Consider the following 21,124-nt stretch of genomic DNA (forward strand, 5'->3'; position numbering starts at 1 on the left):
ATGCTTAAGAGAGTCAACAAACATTTTATATTTGGTATTTTTGTCAATCAAAATTTCTTTTTTGTGGGTACAAAATAAATTAAATTAAATTCTTTTTCATGGATAGTTATGTTAGTATTTTTAAATTTTGATGGTTAATACATGTCTACAAATTTAGATTCGATCCATAAGATATCTGTATTTGACCTGTAAATTCATCAAATTGTATCCAAACCAATATGCAAATATACAGAATTGGAGCGCAAATTTTAGATATGTATTTACAAATCTAGTCACATATCCGAATCATAAAATTTTATAAATAAATATTTTATTTTTATTATTTAAAAATTTAAAATATTTTAGTAGTAATAAATTTTAAAAAAATTCAAATATTTTTTAAGTTTTAAAATTTTGATTTTTTGACCAATAATATTAAATATTTAATCTGTCAGATTTGCAAATTTATATATCAAGTCAGATAAGATCATATCCAAACCTAAAAATCGTAGATATCTGACTCAACCTGATATTTCAGTGCAGATCAAATAAAAAATTTGTTTATACAAGCTTACACTCCTAGTTTATCCCTAAAATATAAATAAATAAAGAGAAAATCTATGGGTTAGCAATTTTATTAAAATTTGATCAGCATTTAACTAACACAAAAAATGAACGATCCTAGATCATTAGATATAATATCACATTATTTAACTAGCATTTTGCTGTTACTTTGGCGCCAAAAGCAAGTTTGAACATACAGAAGCCTCGTCCTCATCGTTTCTGAGCTTGAACCCGGACGAGAATGTACGATTCGCAGGACGTGGATTTGGATTTCGAAGAAGAAGCTGACACTGTCTTCGTCAACGACACGTCATGCTCCCAGGGCCACCGTTCCTCCTTAAATCTCCGGTCTCAGCTCGGCGGCTCCATCTGCCTCCTGTGCTTCTCCAACCTCGTCTCAAACCCTCTCTCCCCAACCGTCCACGTGTCCTATGCTCTCTTCCAGATCGAACGGTCCCTCTCTCACCCTCCCTTCCTCCGATCGGTCCTCGCATTTCACCCTCACTTCCTCCTCTGCCCTCTCGTCGCTGCCCTCTCCTCCTTCGACGATGAGCCCATTGCTGCGCAGATTATCCGCCTCATTGTCAATCTCTGCGCATCCAATGATCCCTCCGTTCGACAAGAGTTCGTCAGTCGGGTTTCCGATAGGATTGCCTCCGGTACTCTGGCCTGGAGCTCCCGTCAGTTGCACATGGTAATTTTGATTTCTTTCCGATCATATATGTTTTGGATTCTTGGTTTCATCTGATAGTTTATTTGTTTAAATACCTTACATGAAATCGAATGTAATGCGGTGATATGTTTTTTTGCATGTAACGAATTATTTATCTAGTGATGCTTTTAAATTGTGATTGTTGTTATGTTGCATTTACTGAATTGGGGAAATTGGACTAAAATTGAAGTTGTTATGAATTTATATGCATTTCCAAGGCTTCCAAAACTATGAGATTTTGCTCTGACTGGAATTTCTGTAGCCACAATCACTGTAATTTCTGTGATTGTGGTTGCAGTCATGGTTGTTGTTTTGGTGGCGGACCACAAATTTGAACTTCACATATGACTCTATGCAGTCTTGGAGTACAATTAACAGTCTATATGACCTCCAGGTCATGAGTTCAAGCCGTGGAAACAGCCACTGATATAATTATCAGGTTAGGCTGCATATATTACACCCTTTGGTGCGGCTCTTCCCGGACCCTGCCTTAACGCAAGATGCTTATGCGCTGGGTTGTCCTCTTTTTTTACTCTATTGGAACACTGTATAAGAGTTTTTATTTCCATTATTCTTGACAAAATGAAGGGTAAAATTTATTGACTGTTGTTGTTTTTTTTTTTCTTTTTTTGTGGTTTGAGTGTACAGATACACTGCCTTGGGGTTCTTCTGAATTGTGAAAATGATGATCTAATAGCACATATCAGAGATGTATACAGCCTCATTACCATTCTTGTTACCGGTCTTCAATTGCCAAGGTAAACAAATGTATTGGTTCTGATATGCATAATAGTTTTTCCAAATTTGATTTGGATGTTGTAATCCCTCTACTTCCTCAGTGCAGTGACGAGATCCGTGGCGAGATCCTTTTTGTCCTTTATAAACTGTATGCTCTTAAGAATACATCTGCTGAGGGAGATGACACTGATATCTTAGTTTCCTTTTGTCCGAAGCTCCTGTACCTATTGGGAGATGTTCTCATGAAGTCTCAAAATGATGATGTTCGCTTGAATTGTATTGGTCTGTTATCAATCTCACAATCTTTTTGTTTGTTGCTGAGTTTCAATTTTCAGTATTTCTGTTTTGTTTGTGACGAGGACAGTTTTGGACATTTAGTAAGATTTGACATCAAGAATTTCTATGATAGTTGTTATTGGCAGTTACACTGGTTCAGCATGCAGTTAGTTAGGTCGGTCTTGGTGTGTGTAGTTAGTTAGAAATTCATTCTCATTTCATTTAGAGATTACTAACATGTCTTTTTTGTCTTACGTAGCTTGTCATGTATATTTTCTCATTCACAATTCCAAGCTCTCTCTTTTCTCTCTGTTACTTGGTCCTCATGCTTTCATCTTAAGGAGCTGATACCATTGGCATTCTCCAAAACATGTTTTTACTCTTTTCTTGCATTGAGACTCATTACAAACAAGATGATACAATCTAATAGATGTTTGCAATTAGGAGGCCCGAGCCCCTGGTGCTGTTACACGCTGACGATATAAAGACACAAAAAGGTTGCCATAGTATGCAGAACTTCATATATGATCATCTGTATATCATGATATCAATAAGATTGGTTTTCTGCTTGTATCTCCCTAAGACTATGCACACATAAGCTACAGAGTATATATGCTAAGCAGACATTGCTGGATTAATGAATTGAGTCATTAATGTTAGTCATCCAAACGGCTTTAGCAACAGTAAAGACTCACTCTGTAGTATGACATAACTTTCAGTATTGTTTTACTTTGACTAACAGTTCTCCTTCATTATTGATTAGCACTTTTGACTATGTTGGCTCAAGGACATTTGCTCAGGGAAGAAGGTGCATATGATACTTGTTACCTTTCTTACTCTGATGGAGCTGACTCTGAAGAAAACATTGAGGGAGTCAAGGAGTTGTCTCTGGTTAATCTGCTTGCAGAAGCCATCAAAGGTCCACTGCTTTCATCGAACAGTCAAGTCCAAATCAGCACTCTGGATTTACTGTTTCATTATCTGTCTTCCATCGGAACTTTAGACAATCAGATTCATGTCATGGTAGAAGAAAACATTGCAGATTATGTATTTGAAGTATTAAGATTATCAGGTAAGTACACACCTAAAAATTGCTAACTAGTATGTCCATGCGTTAGTGATAGGTTCAGGGAGTAGCAGAAACAGTAGGTTTTATTGATGAATAGGGATTGCAAATCACAATTCCCTTATTGGAATACACGGTTGAAACTACCAACTGTGGAGAGAGTTCTTCCTTTCTAGTTCTAACAGTTTTAACAGAAATTCACAAAACTAAAATTAACTAATGAACTAGTATTTATAGGCAGCAGCTAGGACTAAGAACTATTGCCCTTATGCCTGCTAGTGAAGCTCAAAGGAAACAACCAGATAGCTAATTCACAGCAATTAGGAACTAAAACAACTAAAAACCAGCAAGTAGAATACTTGCCTTTCCTCTTGTAAACTAAACCAAACCGGTTTCTATCAGTTACAGTTTGGATTCATTGCTGATTGAATGAAATGTATAGTCAGTTACCTAGATGAGTTTGATTGGTCTAGTTTAGCTTAGCTCGTCTTTTTCCTTTTAGAGTTTGTAAATGCGATTCTTAATTTGGATCTTCATGTTACAAATAAGTGACTTATGTTGTTCCATTTTTATGAACAGATTGTAAGGATCCTGTAGTTAGGATGTGCCTTCAGGTACTTGATTTTTTATCAACTGCTAAGGAAGCTTTCAAACTAAGGCTTGTTATTGGGTTTCACACTCTGATTCCAGTATTACATTATGTGGCTGAAGTTCCATTTCACCCAGCTCAATTCCAGACTGTGAAGCTCATTTATGAATGCATTTCTGAGTGCCCTGGAGCTGTATCATCTTCTCAAATGGAGGAGTTGGTTCTTGTTTTGATAAAAATGCTTAAAAAGAATTCTAATGGAGAGATGGGTATGACTCCTGATACTTTTATAATGGCTTGCTCAGTCTTTGTGGTCCTTATCAGATCTCCATCTTGTAATGGAGATTTAGATCTGCCAAAATCTGTTGAGGATGCAGTAAAACATGCCGCATTATCTTGTATCTGCATCTCTGAAAGGGACATTAACCAAATCTTGCAATGTCTGTACCTACTTAAAGAGGCATATGCATACAGTCATGATGGGAACACCATCAACTCTAGTAAGCTGACACTTAGAAGCTGCATTCTAGATATATGTAGAACACATTTGCTTCCTTGGCTCATATCTGGCATCCATGAAATGGAAGAGGAAATTGTCCTGGCTGTGCTTGAAACTTTTCATTTGATACTTTTGCATTCTAGTAATGATGCCATGGAATTTGCAGAGTCCCTGATTTCATCCAGTTGGTTCAGTTTTTCATTTGGATGTTTGGGTTTGTTTACTGGAGATAGGATGAAATATAGAGTATATTTGTTACTCAGCTCACTCATAGATTCTCTCCTGGGAAATGATTCTGGACAACCAATTAGAGATACTGCATTGGACCTACCATCCGATCCTGTTGACTTAGTCTTTCTACTTGGGCAGAGGAGAAGTAACAATTTAAACTTGCCCTCTTGCCAAACTGCTATTTTGCTGATTATGTATACTAGTACACTATATGATGAAAGGTTGTTGAACTGCCTATTTCATTTTATTCGTATTTCTGTATTTGACAATTCATCAACATCTATGTTTCCCTAACAACTGTATTTGACTTCCATTTACCAGAATTGCTGATGAGAAGTTGGTTTTAGCTTCCCTTGAACAATATATTCTTCTTAATCGAAGTGATTTTCATGATCCAACCAATGATAACTTGATAGTGACACAACTGGTAAATCTGTACGGATTGTTAAGGGGTCTTGGCAAGATGAACCACGAAATTCATTACAGTCAAGAAGCTGAAGAGATTCTGTTTCGGCTCATAAAGAATGATGAATGGGATTTACTTTCTGCAAGGATTCACACAGTATCATTGAGGTGGTTGTTTCAACAAGAGAATATAGTCGAATCTTTGGGTCATCAAATTTTAGCATTCTGCAGAAACTACAACTTAGAAGGAGGTGACATAATTATTGGGAACATTTATCAAACTATAGATGTACAGACGCTTGCAGAGTTAGTATCTGAAAAAGATAATTATGGAGCTAGACTTTTCGTATGCTTATTGGCACAGCTCTTTGAGGAAGGTCAAGAACATGATGTGATTTCTGTTCTGAATCTTATGGCAACCTTAATTCACATCTGTCCAGCTGCTTCTGACCAGCTATCTTTGCATGGAATAGGGTCAACAATGAGTACTTGGTGCTATTCGAGCAATACCTTCTCAGAAACAACTTTCATGTCCATCTTGCTTTTAGTTTTTAACATTTTGAGTTCAGTGCATCCTGAAGCACTTTCAGCTGATCAGAGTTGGATTGTAGTAACCATGAAGGTATATAATTAGGCACATTGCTTCCTATTGTTAGAAAGCTTGTTTAGAGTATTAAAGTTGTTTAGAGATTATATAAACTAGAGTGAGACCGCGCAATGCACGAAGAGATAGATTATTTATATTATATAGTATATTTTAATAAATGTTGTATTAAAAATATTTTAGAGAACATATTATAAATAGATTTTGAATTTATTTATTTTTAAAAAAGACATAAGTTATTTATATTAGAGTTATACAAAATTGCATTTTCATTTTTTTTTCATTTTTCGATTTGCATTAATGGCTACACTTTGTCTTTTCTTGCGATTTTTTTGTTTGTAAATAATTAAAAAAATAAATGAATGAGGATGAAAAATATATAAAAATATTATATTAAATTTAAGAAATTTTTGACAAAATTTTTGACAATTAGTATGAGAGATTAAGAAATGAAGAGTAATAAAAATCTTAATATGTATAAGTTGTAGAATTTGAATATTTGTAATTGAAATTTTTTATAATTATTATTATTATGACACTTTTAATGTATGTTTATTGCATTTAATTAGTACTTGATGTTTCAATTGAATAATAATAGATAAGAGTTTTTTGTTTTAATTTTTTTAGAACATTTTACTAAATAGTGATTGGTTGATTTTCATCTTTTGCCAAGTCATTAGAATTGCTGATGTGGCATCATTAGCAAAGAAAAAATGGTTTAAACTCATTGCGAAGAGAGAGTTGGTATCAGCTTTTATATATTATAAATAGATAAATAGATTAATCATGACCATGTTTAGATATTCTAGTTTTGGTTTGGTTAATTTATCATTTTAGTCCTTGCAATTTACGCTAGCTTTGGATTTGGATTTTGGAACCTGGACTTTCTAGTTCCGCCTCCTAGTCCTAGCTATTTATCAGACTTAGTATAGTCAGTGATCCTCCATGTGTAGTCTCTATCAAATGATGCAATATTATCGAGTTCTGATCATATGGGTGTCATTTTGCCAAACTTCTACATTTAAAATCCTGAAGGAAGCTAGCTAGTATCCAGACTGCAAAGCATAACTCTTGTGAATTGCCATGCTCATGTTTGAATTTGGAAAAGTATAATAATATGAATAGGTAACAGGCCAAAAACAACAATCTGGGGATCAGTTGCAAGAATGATTTTGAAATATTAGAATCGAGAGTCTAAAATGTAGTAACTAAATTGAACTGGAATATATAATAGCAAAACCACAGTCAGAGAAGGGTTGAATGCAAATGTGCATTGATGCTACCATTTTTTTGTAAACAAACTACTTGTAACACTATGATTTGTCCAGTGATTGTTCTAACAGCATGTTACTGATTCTGCAGATGATGGAGTATTTTATTCCACCAGAAAATTCTGATGTTTTAAGTAATGAAAGTCTCTTTGTAATTGGTATTCTTTCCTTGATTTTGCATCTTTCCACCAGTAAAGCACTTGAGGAGGCATCAAAGACTATTCTTTTCAACACTAGCATAATATCTGCAGTCAATACTGCAGTCTGTGCTGCTGCATCAAAGGGACCTGCTTTGGTTGACCATGATGAGGGAACAAGCATTGGAGAAACATTAATCTTTGTTCTTTTGCTTCATTACTTCGCTATTAGAAGGTATAAAAGTTCGTATCAGCATAATGAAATGATAAATTATACATATCCTCTTCGTTCTGATTAATGTCACCATATCGACCGCAATATTATATATTTTTCATCAATTATGTTTTAGATGCTAATTTTTCTGTTCTAGTTTGCATGCCACTGTTCAAGGGGTTGTGGATTGGCAAAACTTCTTTGTTTCAACAAATCCAGCAGAACCGCTACCCTTCATTGGCATCCACTGCCATGATTTGTGCAGAATTTTGCATTTTGGTTCTCCTGTGGTCAAGATTATTGCTTCTTATAGCCTGTTAGAGTTGTTTAACAGAGTATCAAATCAAATAAACAATACACATGAAGAGTTGAAATGCTCCGTTGGGTACTTAATGTCCATAAAGAGTATATTGGAAGGCCTAGTTTTTTATGATGACGCGAGAGTGGCTACAAATTGTGCGGTTTGCCTGTCAATGCTTCTGAGATGGGAAAAGCTGGAAAATCAAACAAAACTACATGGAAAGAGCAACTGGTGCAGAATGATTATGGAAGAGATGACAGTATCTTTGGTATCTCCTCGTTTAGCATCTCCGTCACTTGCTAAAAGTCAAAGACCTGCCATACATATAGCTACTGCTATGCTGAAACAGAAAGAAATTCCTCGGTGGATGAGAACAGTGTTTAACAATTCATGCATATCTGGCATACTTAATAGCATTGATGCAAGTAGTTTGAGCTTGGAAACTCTGGTTTTACTTCACGAACTACTCAAATCAGACTTCTTAAGTACTGAGCAAACTGCAACTATAAGTCAAATGCTCCAGGTAACTCCCATTTTTATGTCTATAAGTTTAAACTACATATGCTCTATATTTAGGGTTAACTTTATTACACTCGCATGAAGTTTAAAATATGTGCATCTTACACAACTAGATTAGATGTCATAGCTATGCCATTTCTATTGTCTACAGGAATGCAGAAAGCACATTTACACAAACTCCGAGTGTCTCCCGTCTGAACCAATAAAGCAGGTCCTCACCACACCTTATGATCTGGGAGACGTTTACAGCTATCTCATTGATTTAATGTCATCAGAGACATACATAGATATGGATTCATGGGGATTTCATGTGGGTAACAAGAGGCTCTTAGAAGAAATAGAATTGTTTTTGAGGACCCTCACTGTAGATAATACATGCAGATAGTTAGGTTTCAAAATGGTAAGCATGTTGGAATTCCATTACCAAGTATCATTGTGATTCTATATATATGTATTTACCTTACATAGAAGAAATGATAATGGGCAAAGAAAATGCATAAACTACCTGGTATCATATCACCATTTTCTGCCTGTGTAACGTCCCATATTGTTGGAGAGGAAAACATGTCTTGTAAGAGTGTAAATACTTTTTTCTTGTTATACATTTTAAATCCTGGAGAATCAACCCGAAAGCGGAAAATATTACAAGCTGCAGAGCTGATTGTAATGTAATGTATGATAAATCTAATTTTCCTAAACCGCTAGTTACAAGTGTTTTTTTCAACCTCCTAATCCCAACTGGACAATAACAATAATGTGAGACATTGAAACTTTTGTTATCTGTTTTGTTTTCATACAATGAATGTTACTTGCCACTATACATTGATACTAAAGTAATAAGGTCATGATATGTCCATGTTTTCCTTTCTCTATACTCTGGGTGAAGGGAAGAGTATATTTCTTCGCAGCTTTTTAGAAAATGGCCTTTACCAAATGCAGTAAGAACCAGAGAATCTGTTTCCATTTCTACAACTCGGTAATGATACCGCATTCTTCTCCATGCTTCTAAACTTCCACTACCATCAAAGCCGATTCTGTTTGCATCGAATACAATTCAAACAGTGACTATATCAGGCTTCACTCGATACATTGGCAATAGCAAGAGCAAAATCCTCAAGCTCTTGAAATCTCTCATCTTCACATAAGCCAGCATGATGATATTGGCAGTGGTAACATTCCAATGAACATTGGCATCTCGCATTTCTTGAACAATTATATCCATACCTTTTCGACTCAGAAGACATGCATAAGATAGGAGGCGAAGACACCATACAAGGTCAGATTCACCGAATGCTGAACGTAAATCTAATCCAAGGTCCTCTAACCTAGAAAACATGTAGTTCTTGATATAAACCTCAGCCACTTTTCGTATCAAATCGTCATCTAGACGTGTTTTTGAGTTCAACAATTTTCTATAAAACATTTCCATCTTTTCAACCATACCAAATGTGGTGTAAGCATCGAGCATTGCAATCAATGTTGAAGATTGCAAACGCATTCTTTTCAAAATCATTCTTTGATATAATTTTTCCATCCTTTGGAGTACCCCACCACGTGAATACTCTTGTACAACTATATATTATAAGTGATATGATCAGAAGAACAACCATCCAACTCCATCTTTTTCACCCACTTACCAATCTCATCATACATTTTAAATTTACCATAAGCTCGAATTAATCCGTCATAAGCAAGTGTCGGGGATTCGAATCCCGCCTTGTGCATGCAGCAATCCATTGGCCAACAACAAACCCTTAAATGGAGGTCAGATGCGCGATGGATTAGTCCTTGACCTCAGGTTGAGGAATACAGTGGGCAACAAAAAAAAACTAGATTTGGTCTTCAAAAAATTCTATATCAAATATTTTAATCCCAAATAAATTTTTATTCGATTACCAAAAAATAAATTAATTCTTTATAAGTCATCAAAAATTATTCCCATCGAATAAAATTCATCCTTCGTCATTTTGAAAAAAAAATTATTTTATAGTTATATTTTATCAAATTATTTTATAATAAAATTTGTTAGAAATTTATTTATTTATTTAACAAGCATATTAAAAATTTTATTAAAAGTAACAGACATCAATTTGTCTAATAAAAATAATTTTTTAAAATTCTTAATAAATAAAAATATATTAAATAACAAAATTTTCGATCTAAAATTTTTTAAAATCAATTTAGATATTTACTCAAATAATTATTAGCATATAAAATAGCAAATCCAAGAAACTACATGCTTGGGGAAGTTCTAGTGACAGTTCCAATAATACTTCATAACATTGTATCCAATCTAATTCGAATCTGCTGTCCAAGTTATAAAAACTCTATTAAATGTGCAACATTTGACAATTCTTTGTCTTGCGTTTATCTAATTGCAAATATGATTTTATAATGGTGATTTCATCTAAATCCTATAGAATTGTAAGGGTTATTTACTCTTGATTAGATGTTACCATTATAGTCATTGATCAAGTAAAATTTTTAAAAATTCATTAATGAATTTATTAAATGTTTTTACACTCCATTGTATTCTATATTATTTGCATTATACCACCGTTAACGTATATGTACTCCAATATAAATTGGTGCATTTTGCAAATAATTAATTTTACAAAATATTTTAAAATAATAAAAACAATGATTAATCTCTCGAAAACCCTAACTTATCCCCTCTCCGGCCAGAATTCAGCGACCCACAGCAAAACCCTTTTGAAATATCCTTGTAAGGCCTACTGCTTCTTCTTCTAGCTCATGCGTTGGTATTCTTCAGTGTTTCACCGGCTGGGATAAATTATTCCGATGAACCATAGATTGTAGTTGAGGCAGCTCAAAGGATTGGACTGCGTTAGACATCATTGGTTGTTCCAGCAAACAACCACAACCTGTGTTGTCAACTTCCCTGTTAGGGCTTCCTTGGATCCATCACTAGTTGTGTATTTTTTTGAATTTTACTTCCAATTTTTTGTTTTTTATTCTGTTACTCACTTTATGTAAACACTGTTCGTGGAAGAAGACTATTTCAATTTCGAATCCAGTAATTGATCATAGTTGTTCATGGTGGTGTTAATTAGATTGATGGCCAGTGATGCATGCTCCTCAAGCACGAGACGAAGCAGAGGTGGAGACGGCGGATGACACGAACTCATAGTTGGATATGCAAACTCATGTTCGTTGCAACATGGGGATGTGAAAGATGGTTTGACCCCAAAATGCTTCTACGAAAAATATGTCATCTTTTACATGTCAAAGACAAACACGAACCCGAATAGGCTATTTTTTTGATACCCATTATTAAAGGTAAGCTCGCAATTCTTCATGTATGCGTACTAAGTTTATACTAAAATTGGTTTAAATTGTGATTTATTGGATTTGTGGTCTAAACTCTGGATTTTGTTGAGTTTTTGTGGATGTGATTTTGAATTGTTGGGAATGGCCTGAGAATTGGATATGAAAATGATCTGATTTCCTAACCTGTTTGATGTTGAATTGGGTTGATTTTATAAATGATTTAATATTGGAGTTGGTTGATTTTGAAAAATGATTGAGATTTAGAAATAAGTTGATTTATTGGAAATAAATCGAATTACAGAAATGCATTGATTTTGAAATGATTTGACATCGAACCTGATCTGATATCAAAACTAGTTTAAAAATTAGAAAGGATTTTTGAGATTTTGAGTTTAGGGATTAATTATAGTGATATATGTGGATTAGAATGAATAGGAGTGTTTTCTACCAACACATTTTCATTGTGTTCAAATCGATTTAGATAAAACAAACACATTGCAAATTCTTTGTGTGGGTTGATGAGCACATTGTAAGACTTGGCTAAGTGGCGCCAACAAAGGCATTGGGTGACACTCATCTAAATGATGTTCTAGAACATTTGGGGAAAAAAGAATTGGAGAACATGATGGCTGATCTAGAAAAAAGAATAGTAAACCTAGAGAACAGAAGAAGCAATAACTGTTGTGAAGATGGCTTAAAGCAATTATCAAATAACACAACCAATTCGAATGCGTTTTATAATCCTTATAAAGAAGTAAAGTCTAACATCTTAGGTTTCCTAACTACCAGTAGTGGACTGAGAAAGAGATCCACATCACAATGTAGGGGATTTGCTGTTGGAAGTTGTTTGTTTCAGCAGCCAAATACGAAAAACATGTTCAAAGACAATGTTGCTTGGATGTTAAAACAAGGGAGCCCCGCGAGAAAGAGACATTGTGCTGCTGAAAATGTTGTAACGGGGATATGGGCATTGTGAAGCAAAGCTGTTGATGGTGGTGAAAAAGAGAACGAGACACACGTGAACACCAACATGAAGTTGAACTGTTGGAGATAAGTGTGTATGTCCAACAAAATACTATCATGAATTATTATTATTATTATTCCTTTTTATAAGAATAAACTTTTATAATTTATGATAGTGTCCTTAATTAAAAATTAGAAACGAATAATTACGATAAGGATCGTAATAATGAGATATACGTTTTTTGAGTACTTTTAATTTAAATTGTTCTTAATCATAGAATCACTAAAAATGGGACATTAGTGATTTGGATAGATTAATATATATATATAATAGTCTTCATTGGATGAAGATTAATAGATCTCATTTGTTAAATTATATATATAAATGGTATATATAGAGATATAACCATTGAACTGACTCACTCTAAGAATTCCTAATGGTTATAATTACTGTATATTTGTCAATAGGATATTCTTATGATGAACATAATATTAGAATTTTCCTTTGACCTGCGACTATCATAGTAATTAACAATGTATTTGTTATACTTTGATTCTGGACACCTAACACCCTACGGTGTTAGTTGAATGGACATTGGGTATGATTTAAATACTTGTAGAATTAATGATTAGTCAAAATAGAATCCATCAACTATGGTAATGAGTTTGAGCTCTACAATTATAATGAATGAAATAAATAATGCCTTGGCCAAGGGGTTTGAATGAATTAAGAAATGAGTTTTTTAAGTCATTCATAATTCATTATAATAATGGTAACAAGTTAGAGTTTGACAATCAAACCGTACTCTAAAAGTTAGCCAAGAGCTGAAAAGATGGAAGGAGTTGTATTTTTGTTCATCTTGGGTTCTTAGTAAAAAATATTATTACTTCATACTACCGGGTCGTCAAGGAGCGTTGCTAGACGCCAACCTTGATTAGTAAATTTAGTATGACTAATATACTATCAGCTTAGTATTGAACCTATGGGGTCACCCACTAACGAGTGTTCTAATCCTTGGTAAATAATTATTTAATTATTATTTTGATTAGATCAAATAAATAATTATATTAATTCAAATAGAGTATTATTATATTCTTTGCTAGCACCATGAATATAATAATATTATAATTGAGAATATTAAATAATTAATTATTTATTCTATGATGAGTTTTAAATATGGATAAGATCCTAACTGATTTTGTCTCAAATTAAATTGTAATTTGATTCACAAATCAGTCACCAATCTCATACTATATATGTGTATATGATAAAAGAAAGAAAATATAAGTTTTCTCTTTTTACCTCCACATACACAAATATTCCAAATTCTTAGTGAAGAATTGCTGGTGCAAGGAGTTGCAAGAAACTTCTCAGTTAAATCCATTGGTCAAAGAGTCGACAACAAGGATTAGTCTCGGTGTGGATACACATAGTACCTTCGTACTATCGAAGGAGAAAGCTTTATTCACTAGGGTACTCAGGTATTGGCATCTAACCCATCTTATTTCAATAAAATTTTAAGCACAAAATAGATCAATAGGATTACTTTATTACTTCTGCTACGTGTTATGAACACTCGTAATCCTTCATGAACTGGTTTAGTAATGAATACGAAGTAGCAGAAATTAGAAACACTGTTGTGGTGGATGAAGATTCCAAAAGCAAGATACCAAATGATTTTGGCAGTGAAGATGTGGTCTCATGTTTTGTGTATGATAAGTTTCAAAAAGAAGTCGTGAATTTGAGGAAGTCTTGTGAAGTTGAAGACAGTAATTTGCAAGCCAAAGATGAAGAAATTAAGGTAATGGTGATAGCCATTAGTTAATGCCTTGTCACATAATCATCCTTCTGAAATTGAACTAAAATTTTAAGATATTTTTTTCAAATGCTTGCAAAGAAAGTTGATGGACTGACAAACGTCATGGAAGTAGAGTTGAAGAAAATGAAGAGAGAAGCAGCTGCAAGAGAGAATGAGGCTTCATCAACAAAGTTGGATGATAAGAAGAAAACCAGAAGCACAAGCACCTCTAAAAGGTTCAGTAAGTTAAAATTAATTTCCATGTTTGGTCTGTTTGTCGAAGACTACACTATGACATTGTTATTAAATTGCTGTAGGGTGACAAAAGATCATTGATGATTTGTTTGGAGATAGTTTGAGGCAAATTATTTATCTATGACAGTCTACGATTTTTCCTTTTATAATGTAAATGCAAAACTGAGAGAAATGAAAAGAAAAAAAACTGGTGATGTAGTTTCCTAAAATAAACTTTCAATGACGAAAGTTCAATATTGAAATTTGATTATGTATATACTGACGTGTTCTTGTTCAACATATAGATCCATGTATATGATATGGTCTGTGATTGTGACTTGTGAGTTAGTTATACTAGTTCGTCTATAAATTAATGTTAGATAAAATTGCTATTTTCTTAGAGTAACTTGTCCAAATACCAGAAATAATAAATTTTTTCCCCTGACATGAAAGCTTAACAATGCAATCATCTTATAATTCAATGTTTGGCAAGTCTGTAAGAGTCGCAGGCATAAAATTTGACAAAATTTATAGATTTCCATGTGACTCCCCTGACAGTAATCATCTATCCACCACAATAGATAATTGACACCCAAATAGGGTCTTCATTACTCTAGTTCATCACCAAACTTCACAACCATTATTTTTCATTCCGATCTAGTAGCATTCAATGAATGTGTGGGTTATTGCAGGCATGACTATATAAAGGTTAGGTTGGGTTATCCTCCAACACAGTTGTGGTTCCTACAATGGTTGGCATGAGACCTGTGGCTATCATGTAAGTTCAGTTTTTACTTATTTCAAGTAGTTAGTTAAAAGCTTGTTTATATTTTGTCATTTTTGGTCAAAATTTGTTGCATACTAAGGTAAAGGTCGAATTTTGTTGCATACTAAGCTAAATTATTTCGACCGTGTGTATTCATCGTTATCCCCATTGATCTCTTGTTTGGAACAAAGGTGTAGGATAGGAGAGGAATTGGTATTCCCTAATTTTCCCCCAGTATTAGTTTAATTAAGGAAATAAGGTGTGTATGTTGTGCTTGGATTTAGGCTCTGTAAACTAACCCGTAAAAAATATTCATTTTTATAGTGCAGGTCACTGTATAAGTAAAGTGGGCTAGCACCAAAAAATAATCTTCATGACAAGTTTCTTCATCTAGTGGCCCGAATCCGAGGAAGCCGTACTTCATCTAGAAATTTAAGCCCAAGCATGTGCTATATGATTCTCCTAACCTTTGGAGGCAATTTCACCTTTGATTCAGGTAATTTTTTTATCTGTTTATGGATATGTCTGATAATTGCAGTTCTTTACCCTTTTAAATTTCTGATTGAATAACAGTTTTTAGTAGATTATTTTCGTAAAATATTTGTGCCAAAGTTGAGTTTGATAACAAATATGACTATGTTAAGTTGATATAAGTTTCGTAATCTTTATAGTAAGGTGGTTAGGATAGCACTATTATAAATCACTTTTAGTTGAAGAACACTACACGGGACATAGAATTAGATAAAAACACTTTGGTGTGTAAGCAAAACTTTTAGTTAAAAAGAGTTTAAACCAATGGAAAACATAAAAAAAAGTGACATATTTTAAACTCAATTCAACAAATCGGTTTAAAATATTAAAAAAAGAGCTTAACGAATAGCAATATTACAAGAAAAAGTAAAAAGATATCCAAAAAAACAACCATATAGATGTCTAATTAAAAGACTAGTTATAGATGTTCACAGGAAAGTTCTATAATCGATTAAGTCTGAATGATTTAATTGTGTCTAATTTCTACACCGGAAACATCCCTTCAAAATACTTGAGCGTAGACCTAACTGTTATAGGGTGTGGTGTTTCTGGGGTAGGCCATTCTCTCCTCACTAATAGATTCCTAGTGCCGTGTTCAATGTCATATTCTGTCAATACAAGCTCTCTGTACCTGGAATTTAGGAGTAAATCTCTTTCCTTTGAATTGTTAACCAACAGAATTAGATTATGATCCACGAATAGTATTGGATTTTCTCTTATGGTTTGACTTCCAAACCTATAGTATTGCTCGAATATTTTGTTTCCACGAATGTCCTCATTCAAGTGCCAAATTGATGCAACATAACCAAATTCATTTTGTGTATGAGCGATGAGTGCAAGTTTGTCCTTGTGGGCCAGTAAACTATGATTGCTATATAATGCTCTTACTGGAATAAAGACCTCGCTAAAAGATTCATGTTCGAGACTGTAACTTAAAACAGACTTTGGAGTAGCATAACTATCTCCTGTACCAGTTATCCAGTATGAATGACCATTCTGAAAAACAGAATTAGGGTCAATTTTTTCAACACCAGTCAGACAATTAACACAGTGAAACCATGAAGATCGCGTTGAATAATATCTAGAAAAAAAACGTAGGGATCAGAAATATCTCTTTTGCACATATGTATGATGTTGTAAGCATCTGAATTTGGGACATAACCAAAACCATAAATAGGGAAATATGATCTATCATACTCCATGTGGGGGTCCGAAATTTCTCTAGAACGTCTTGTTGTTGGATTCCATACTAGAAGTCTTGTGTTGTTTTGGTCCCGGGAGAACTTGACACATATGGTCCCATTTGACGTTCCGACGATACGAAACCACCCAAAAGAGCCAACTCCGAAAGGTTGCTGAACATTAATAGGTTCTCTCAAAATCGCATCCACTATGACTAGTGAATCTGAACTCATTAAGAGTATTGAATATCCAACATAAAACAAACATGTTAATCTAACACAACTTGTCTTCGCATGTGCTCTAAGCATGTGTCCGGTTGGCTTAGGCGTTGGAGCCAGAATTTATTCAAGCACATACATCTTCCTACTACTTTGGCACTGCTTCGCAAAAAAATTTCTTGAAGCAGTTCATCCGAAATAACCGATAACAGAAGATAATTTAGTTGGAATTCACTCATTTCTTTTCTAGGCACAGTTGCCAGTGTAGCTTTTTGGTAGGTGAATGTATGATGTAGTTTATTTGCTAGAAGTCTTCGGTTGTTTTATAAGAAATGAAGTTAAATTTGTCTAAGTGATTAATTGTGTGAGACGTTGCATCCAATCAAAATTGGGATGGCAGAATATTGTATTACCAGTGTCATTGTTACGAGTTAGAATAACCTGTTGTTGACCAGAAAAGGTTCTCATCTCCCAATATTTTTTCCTTGCCTATGCGAACACATATAAATTCAGTGGGAGTTCCAACAAACTTGATTAAATCTTATTTTTTCATTATATGCTTCTTTATTTTGCAAATAACAGCCGGCTAGACTTTTTCATTATGAAAGAGAAACGGTTACAATTCAATTCTACTGGTTTAAAATGTGTCTTTATTTTTCTATTGGAATCATTAATCGGACCTACCGCTTACGTTGCAAGTTGAGGGTGGCAGTTCTTTGTTGCAATGTTTTTTCAAAAGAAAAATAGTAAATTGTAGGATCCAATTCATGGCATCTAATAAATCTGATGGTTAAATTTATACCCTTTAAATAAAAAAGTGCCATAATCGAGCATAAGAGCCTTATAATCCATCATCCTAAAAATCACTATTTCCATCCCAATATGATAATTTGTGCAACTTGTGTACACTCTTGTTATTTATGTTGCACTACCTAAGTTGGAGGTTATTATTGGGTCGAAACTTGATCAAAGTATTAGATTGCACAAGTATCAAATTTGACAAGAAGGATATAAATAACAGTGAGAGCATGACGTAACCTGCTCATCACGTTAACCCAAACAAGTTTTTGATAATATAATAAGTGCAATACAAACGAAAACTAATATAAATTACTGCAAAAACAACCATAACATGTCTTCATAACTTATTGCAAGCATTAAAGTATGACCACACTAAGCAAATAAAACACTTATTTGAAGGGCATAACTAGAACTCAGAGCAGATTTCCTTTTCCGTTAACCATTCTTTTCTCTTTTTTAGATATTTCATTGAAGTATGTCTTTGATGCCTGAAGCACTTCCTATGATTTCAAATTGAACGGTTTCATGATGAGATCAATAGCCAGCCGCAACTTTGTGCTATGATTTACTTGAGTTAAAAAAATTTTGATGTAAGCATACGTAAGATTTTAAAAGAGTATACGAAACAATAAATCGAATTTTTTAATTACATGGATTATGTAGTCATCCAGCCATTGGCACTCCCTCATCTAGGTAGCCACCCAAACACCACAATCATTCCTTGCACATTAAAAACCTTTTGTTATAATCTATAATTATGTTAATTTCTTACCGTAAAGGATCATAGCACAAGGAACATGATTATTTAGCATATCATGGTCTGTAAGCAAAGCTGGAAGGAAAAACAGTGTATAGTACATTAACAATATAAATACCATTGCAGCATCCTTAAATTGTGATAAAAAAAATAATTATTCAACACAAATTAACAAAAGAATAAATGTCTGGTCAGTTCTTTAGAAATCAACTAGACAGATAAAATTGTTTGGTATCTTACGAGTCATCCCTTTGTTCGCCAATCCTGGAAGGGTGTATTATAGGAAAATCTGAAATTACTAGTCTGTGTGTTGACTGGCGAGCATAAAAGGTCGAGTCATCAAGCATCTCCTCAACAAACAAAGCATATAATAAGAGTAAAATTTATTTCATGTGTATCAAGTCTATTGAGTGTTCAAGTAATATAGAATCCTTAGTTCTTGTCATTAGAAATGTTAGAGCATTACCATTAGTTTGACACTACGACGGCACCTGGTTCTGCTTGAGACGCATGTCTTAGAATCTAGTAATCTAAGGTGCCTTTTTTTCGATGTCTATTACAACTAGGTACCAGTGCATGTTATCCTCATTCATTGGAACGAAAATCTAACATTATTACACACATAAGTGATTTTCGAATAAGAATTTAGTATTAACAAAAACATGTACTGTGATCCATGAAGTACAAACTTACCTTGCATAGGCTTTCAAACTCTCCCATGTATTTCTTAGTGTAATAGCGTTTCAAATTCTTTGACGAGTGACTCCAATTAATGGCATATTGCTAAAATTTGAGTTTGCCAGCATATGTATAAGCAAATAACGCATAAATAAATGTAAACCAACCCATGAAGAATATGTTAATGGTTTGCACTCATCGAAAATGTAGTCAGTAAAAACCACATGTAGAGAAACCTAGTGTCTTTATGTGCATCAGTCATGAGCATATCTGATGTCAGGTTTATTATCTAGTTTAGCATTGGAGGTTTGACGACCATTAAAAAAAATATAGATGCTATTATTCCCTTACTACAACATGTTTGTATGGTTATAAATTCTTTCACGAAATTAAATAACGGTAATGAGGGAAATCCATACCTCATCCACCAACGGTTTGTTTGGTAGTATAGTATACATGACTCTCCTACTAGCGTGCCACAAGTTTGTCTATGAAATTATCTCTAAATTCACGTCGTCATCTGCCAAATTTGAACCAAATACATACGTAACAACTGAAACTTCGTCTTTGCACAGTGCCATATCATCTGGGGGATGAAACAGAACAGGCATCCACTGAGATAATGATTAGTTACCCCTTAGTTATTAATACTTATATAACACGGAAGACTTATAATGCAACGTTAACAGGGGATAACCCACCGCAGGTATCTTTGCGAACTCCTTCCTTAGTGGCAACTTGCGGTCAACCAGGTTGAAGTAGCTAACATACACAGCTTTGTTTACGCTATTTGGTATGATTGGTTCTGTATTTGTGTTGTTTTTAGTACCATCATCACAAAGCAGATTGTGGCAAATTATGTATTCACCGGGCGTGGTTTATTCACACTTCGGAGACTTTGAACAACACTTCATATCTTTATGCGAAGTTGAATCTGCGCCTTGATGAATACTGGACATGTTTGACATGTTCTTTTTGGATGAATCTAGATTCCTCTCAAGTGTACCTGATGGCATACTGAATCCGCTCATGATCACATGCATTATTGTAGGGTTAAACTTATCGGCCGGACCATTTCAAAGAGTCTTCCTATATAACGTCGTTGGTGTGAAACGTAACATTTTGGCCTCTTCAAAATATTGGCGTTTTTCTTACTATACCAGGGATAGACTTGTCCCAAACAAATTATCAATGAAACATAGGAACGTTCTATTATACGTAGGAATGTTATCTGACACGTAGGATTGTCTCTGTCTCCTATTGATGGAGACTTTGATGGAAGGGACAGAATGTCTGACTGAAGTGATGAATAGGAGTCGCGATGGGATTATGCTTTCGTTAAGGAATGGAAAGGGATTTCATGAAATTGTTAGGAGTCGTGGTGAAGTTTCACTCAAGAAAATATTGATAGAAGAACTAATCAGTCTCATAAAAATAAAGATTAAAGGTCAGAAAAGATATTTTTTATTAAGAACTTCGTTATTTTTCGAAATAATTGTCAAAAACGGTTTAAATTTTTTTCTTATTTTTAATTTTTTATTATCTTTTTCAAATATATTAACTAAATCTGTTGTGTAAAATTAAAAAATATTAATAATTTTTAAATTATTTTTACTTATAAAAATTAAATAAAAAATATATTAATAATTAACGTGTCACGTAAATATACTTTTAAAAAAATTATTAACAAAAAAATTAATCAATTTCATAAAATTAAATTTTAACAGTCGAAAATAATTTTTTTTTATTTAAAAATCTCGTAATCCTACAAAAAAAAGTTTTCAAGGACTGACTTGGAT

At 33.8% G+C, this 21,124-nt stretch overlaps 1 protein-coding gene and 1 pseudogene across 1 annotated transcript; one reads left to right on the forward strand and one right to left on the reverse strand.

The window, feature by feature from the left end:
• The first annotated feature begins 730 nt into the window (after window positions 1-730).
• LOC112701683 (protein PUTATIVE RECOMBINATION INITIATION DEFECT 1) lies at window positions 731-8,617 on the forward strand. The gene is made up of 9 exons (XM_072198886.1): window positions 731-1,237; window positions 1,904-2,013; window positions 2,100-2,275; window positions 3,033-3,341; window positions 3,915-4,875; window positions 4,976-5,687; window positions 7,026-7,306; window positions 7,443-8,109; window positions 8,257-8,617. Exons 1-9 carry the CDS (start codon window positions 785-787, stop codon window positions 8,488-8,490), a joined length of 3,903 nt encoding a protein of 1,300 aa, XP_072054987.1. The 5' UTR covers window positions 731-784; the 3' UTR covers window positions 8,491-8,617.
• Window positions 8,618-8,881: 264 nt separating this feature from the next.
• LOC112701684 (pentatricopeptide repeat-containing protein At4g14190, chloroplastic-like) lies at window positions 8,882-9,842 on the reverse strand (annotated as a pseudogene).
• Between the last annotated feature and the right edge of the window lie 11,282 nt (window positions 9,843-21,124).

Source organism: Arachis hypogaea, chromosome 7, assembly GCF_003086295.3.
Source record: "Arachis hypogaea cultivar Tifrunner chromosome 7, arahy.Tifrunner.gnm2.J5K5, whole genome shotgun sequence".
Classification (NCBI taxonomy): domain Eukaryota; kingdom Viridiplantae; phylum Streptophyta; class Magnoliopsida; order Fabales; family Fabaceae; genus Arachis; species Arachis hypogaea.